General features: G+C 38.2%; 1 protein-coding gene across 1 annotated transcript; it reads right to left on the bottom strand.

The window, feature by feature from the left end:
* Window positions 1–608: 608 nt before the first annotated feature.
* LOC143981653 (olfactory receptor 8K5-like) lies at window positions 609–3981 on the bottom strand. Its single transcript, XM_077479652.1, has one exon. It carries the CDS (start codon window positions 3850–3852, stop codon window positions 2911–2913), a length of 942 nt encoding a protein of 313 aa, XP_077335778.1. The 5' UTR covers window positions 3853–3981; the 3' UTR covers window positions 609–2910.
* Window positions 3982–5828: the final 1847 nt, after the last annotated feature.

Raw genomic sequence — 5828 nt, 5'->3', positions numbered from 1 at the left:
AATGCCACATGCAATTTTTGGAATGGACTTCCCTTCTCGTGAAAATTTACAAAGCCCCAACTGTTGCATTACATGTGTTTTTTCATTTTATCCCATAATAATAACATTGCAATGGTGGGGGTCATTATGTTTTCCACATATAATAAACATGTAAAGTGTGTTTTAACCCAAGTACAAAAAATGTTAATATATTACAGCTAAAATTTTGTTAGATGTGGTGACTGCATTAATATCCCAGAACTGCTCTTCTTTTGCTAGGTTGAAAAATGCTCCCTGACAACTGTATCTATGAGGAAGCATGGTTTTCACCCTAGGACTGGAAGTTTGCAATAACAGACAAATAAAACATCCTTTTCTTCTTATCTTGTCCTCAATTTGTATGTTCTGTAGTTCACACAGTTGAAATGGAAAAGACTGATAAGACTCACCAACGCAGAGAGCACAGAAATTTAGGAGATCCCTGCATTTTTTTCTGGATCAACAGGTTTTTGTTTCACTCTTTTAACAGATATAAAAACATGCTCTAAATACTAGTATATTTAACAGACCAAGAATAACAAGCACGAGACGTTCATTTTTGGGACTTTTATTTTTTAAAGTACCTATTTCTGAAAATTAATAATTTATATCATGACCACTTGTTTTATCACCACTTCAAAAAAGTATTTTCCTGGCTGTTCTCCATAGACATGAACAAGAACTGAAATACCGCAAAAATATAAGACTTAATAAACTAATGTGTGTGAAAGGGGTACCACAATTTCCTGCATCAATTTTGCACTTAAAATAGATTTTTTAGTCATTTTAAATGTCTGCATGGTAAATTACTAGCATGTTATAATATAAAGTAAAATAATATTTTTCTCAAAAATCTCTAACTTTTACCAGAAGTCCCTAATTCTAGTTTTACTTTCACTTTAAATAGTTTGTTTGACCTATTGCATTCTACTAGGGAGCACAACCTACCTGTACTCCAGTGGTCAGACTTCTGCTGACACACCCCCCTGTATAGCTTCATACAGGTAAGATTCAGTGTACTCATTGTTCTCTGCTTCCTGCTGACATGTCCCCTCTGCCCAGCTCCTCACAATGTCTGCATTTTTCATATGACTTTGCCTATTCTCCATTCAAGCTGATTTTGACACACCCGCATCATCAGAAGGAGTCTCCACTCCATCATCAGAAGGAGTCTCCACCCCCACCCCTCATTCGCACTAGTGGTTGAGGGCAGTAAAAGGAGCATTCCCCCCAAACACGTTATTCTGGCTACCGGCTTTCTAAACATCCTTCTGGTGTTCTCCCACGTGCCCTGCTAGTCTATGATGTGTGACTGTCTCCCGAGTTCTGATGACGTTACTGCCAGGAACACAAAATCCTCCAACACCTGTGCTTGCAGCTCCATCTCAGCCTTCTGCCACAGACTCTCACAGGCCCTCCGGCACATCATTTCCATCACTGGTTTGGGTGTTTCAACTAGCAGCTGTGTGCACAGCATCTTGTAAGACTTGTAATTGCCTTTTTCATTAAAGGGGTTGTAAAGGTAAATGTTTTTTCACCTTAATGCATTCTATGCATTAAGGTGAAAAAACATCTGACAGTGCCTGCGCCCCCAGCCCCCCGTTTTACTTACCTCACCCCTCGAAAATCCCGCGCTCGCCCATGCCGTCCTTTCCACCGTTCAGCCTGGCTGCTGATTGGCTGGAGTGGATGGATGGAAAGCAGCGCAGCCATTGGCTTGCGCTGCTGTCAATCACATCCACTGACGCGGAGTGCCGGGGGGCAGGGCCTAGCGGCTATAGTCGTCGGCTGTATCACAGGAGCGCGCCCGCAGGTGCTTCTCACCATGCGAGGGAGCTCGCATGAATGTGAGAAGCACCTGTGGGAGGAAGCCGAGACAGGCACCGAGGGACCCCAGAAGAGAAGGTTTGGGGCCACTCTGTGCAAAACGAGCTGCAGAGTGGAGGTAAGTATAACATGTTTGTTATTTAAAAAAATAAAAAAAATCACTTTACAATCCCTTTAAAGCATGATTTTAACTGGAATTCCTTGTCTCCTGGTGGATCCTGGGCTCTGGTTAGTACATCTACCCCACACAGTCCATTCCAGAGACTGTTTTCATAGGAGCTCCCTGGAGTGCCTTGACTGTGTATATTCGTATATACCTATGATATAGTCTAAGATAGGTTTTATGTTGAGCAGCAAAGAGACAAATTAAAGAAACTAACGTCACAGTAAATATATATCATAATCTGCTCAATAGTTCCTCATCTGCATCTGTTTGCTGTACAACAAAATTGTCAAATCTCTAATTCACAATTTTCAGTTAGTAGGTAAAGTATCATGTAGAGAACTGAATCAACTGTTTTGGCTACCCCCAGTGTAGGTTGACAGGCACTGTAGCTGGCTGCTGTGTTCTCTACCTATAGAAGCCCCATTTCCCATAAGGCAAGCAGGCCTACCGGTACTCGGTTGCCCCCAGGTCTTATACACAATGCTATAGTGCCTGGTCACCATGGTGGGGTAGGTGCAAACTAAGCAAACAGGTACTTTCAGTTGACAGACCGGCAAAGAGGTCCAGTAACAGTCCAGGTTCAGAACAGGCAGAGTATAAAGAGTAGTCAGCGTCAATTTGTGGTCAAAAGTCATGCAAAATTCTGAACATAGTCAAAATCCAGTAGGTAACAAGGGAATCCAAACAAACTGTCAGGACAGGGCTAAGATATGGGTCTTGGTATGTGAAAAAGGCAGGGAAACAGGGAGCTTGAAGCACATGTTACAAACAATATTACAAGTAAGACGCTAAGGGTTTTGTCTGGCAGGTGGACAGGCAGAATGTAGCTCAGCCAAAACCAGAATGCTGGAATGAGACCAGCAGCTGTCATGGAACAGAAGCGGTACACACTCCTGACATCAACAATATTTTGTGGCTATTCTTAATCTCCTTCTAAAAGCTGTTTTTACATCTTTATTCTTTAAGCTGTAAATAAGCGGATTAAGTATAGGAATCAAAGCTGTATTAAACAGAGAAGAAAGTTTATTGAAATCTAAGTTGACAAATGAGCGTGGTATTACATACTGGAAGATAAGACTGCTGTATAGAAGAATGACCACTGTTAGGTGTGAGGAACATGTGTAAAAGGCTTTACGTCTTTCGTAGCTTGAATGGATCCTCAATATGGTGGAAATAATGAAGACATAAGAGATAAAAGTCATAAGAAATGGAGAAAAAGTGGCAACTAACATCCCAACAACTAGCATATAAAGCTCTAGAACATTGGAGTCACTACAAGATAGCTTTTTTAGAGGCACAATGTCACAAAAGAAGTGGTTTAACTTAAAAGATGTGTAGCATGTAAAGCCAAGTAATTCAATAAATATTGGAACTGTCTCAATAACTCCCCAAGTCCAGCACACAGAGGCCAAAATGATGCAGACTTTATGACTCATGGCTGTGTGATATTGAAGTGGGTTACATATGGCTACATACCGATCATAACTCATGGCTGTCAAAATTAATAACTCATCACATAGCAAAGATAAATATATAAAGATTTGTATGAGACAGCCAAAAAGAGAAACTGTTTTATCTCCTGTTATAAATGTCTCAAGTGCTTTGTGTAGAGTGATAGTTGAACAAGAAATGTCTACTATGGATAAGTTGGCCAAAAAGAAGTACATGGGAGTGTGGAGATGATGATCTGTACAGACTAAAAGAAGAATGGTTGAGTTACCTCCAATAGTGATGAGATATATAATGAGGACCAGGAGAAAAATTGGTACCTGGAACACAGGGAGATCTGAAAACCCAGCAATAATGAAATAAGCTGTTGCAGTCAAATTGGTCTGATCCATGATCACCAACTTTTCTGATGTGAAAAAAAAATATAAAATAAAACCAATCAAATTAAAACATAAGCAATAATATTGCTCATATTAGAACATTATTAAAATAATTATAAAAAATATATATATAAGGAAAATCTTAGCAATACTGAAGGAAGACAATATACGTCAAATTCCTGGCACTACTTCTTTTTTCCTGTGTAGCTTGATTCCAGCTAGTATATTAATAGTCTAATGGCAACTATAGGGATCATTATGATTGGTGAATGAAGCCCAGAAGAATTAGTCTTGTACATCCACCTCAGGGATTATTTTAATAATGTTTATGTGTATGTTGTTAAAGTAATTATGGAAAGGTAAAATTTAAAATATAACAAACAACATACCACAGGCAATGATTAAATAGTAAAAATAGAATCTTCAGTAAGATATAAAAAAAAAAAACTGCAATTGATATTAAAATTATTTAAAGAAAAGTGGGTCACACAGGGGGCAGCAGTGAAATATATGCAGGTTGTTCATTCTGATTGTATATCCTTTATCAGCAGTTCATTCAAAAATTGTCTATTTAATAGAAATGATTACTGTTTTGCCACTTTAAGCCCCATTTACTGCTGGAACTAATCACAAAAAAAGCTATGAAGTTAGTTTGTTAATGCTATTGTAGACAAACTGACCCCCTTCAAACACATTACAGGTGCATCAAAACTATGCTCAGTGAATGCAAAGCACTCCCCTACTGGATGAGGTTAGGAGGCAAGGCAGTTACGTCAAACTCTTCACCTTGTCCAGTCAGAGAATACGAGAAAATGAAAAGCTTCCTCTGAAAGGTAATACTTTTAGAGAAACCAACCTGCACCAGGACAGTTGCTTTGCACAGGACCTGGAAGCTAGTGGGAACCATAGTAAGGGTTCCTACTTCAGCGATTTCTAGCTGCTAGAGGGTTACCACAGGTATAATATATACATCATTGCATTGGTCCAAGTTGGATATCTATACTTGGAATTTTTAACCAATTGAAGACCAGGCCTATTCTGGCACTTTTTGCAAAAAAATACACTTTAATCAGTTTTTGTGCAAAAAACACAATATATAACCCAATTTTTCGGTAAAATATAAAAGATGATGTTATGCCGAGAAAATAGATACCTAACATGTCACACCTAAAAAAAATTCCCGTAAAATTTTTACATTATGCATAATATATAATATTATAAAGTTCAAATACCAAAGAAAACTACCTCATGTGTCAAAATGTTTTTCTTGTTCTTTCTTATATGTAAAATACATGTATTATTCTTTTCTTTGGCATATGACAAAGCTTTTTGTACCATCTTTTGTACCAAATACCAAATCTGCATATCCTCAGTCCATCTCAGTTGCTGTTTTTTTTTAGTAGGGTGTGTAATGATGATTGCACTCTTTGGACATATTCCAGGAAAGGAGCTAGTCAATGGATGGTTTAGACTTTAGCTATGCATTATATCCATCAGTTGCATGAATACATTCTCAATCTTGCATTTGTAACAGTAATCAAGCAAATAATCAGCATAGCCCAGCTAATGTCTGCAGCATCCATAACACATCAAGGAGGAGCATGCTCTTCTAAAGGGATGCCGGGGATGTGTTCTTTCATTCCAGCTTATCTCTTGTCATCACTTACACTCTCTGCTCCCACTGGTACAGCAGAATGGGTGGCTACAAAGAGAAATTTCAGAATTAATTGTAGACACCTGCTTAAGAGAAATTAATACAGATGAGGATCTCTGGAACAATTATAAGGTATTTATGGGGAGTATTACTAAATATACACAGTATTGTAAAGAAACAGGATGAAACAATAGCAAATTGAAACTTGAAGCATATATGGAAGTATTGTTTTTTGACTTTAGTTATGCCTTATACTATAACGATACCACCAATTACCAACATCCCTTAAATAACTTAGCTAGGACTTTACAGGCAATATACAAAACATATGAGT

Source organism: Lithobates pipiens, unplaced genomic scaffold (genome assembly GCF_037356315.1).
Source record: "Lithobates pipiens isolate NorthernLeopardFrog02 unplaced genomic scaffold, aLitPip1_a1.2 Scaffold_1, whole genome shotgun sequence".
Classification (NCBI taxonomy): domain Eukaryota; kingdom Metazoa; phylum Chordata; class Amphibia; order Anura; family Ranidae; genus Lithobates; species Lithobates pipiens.
This window is presented reverse-complemented; position numbering and strand designations above follow the sequence as displayed.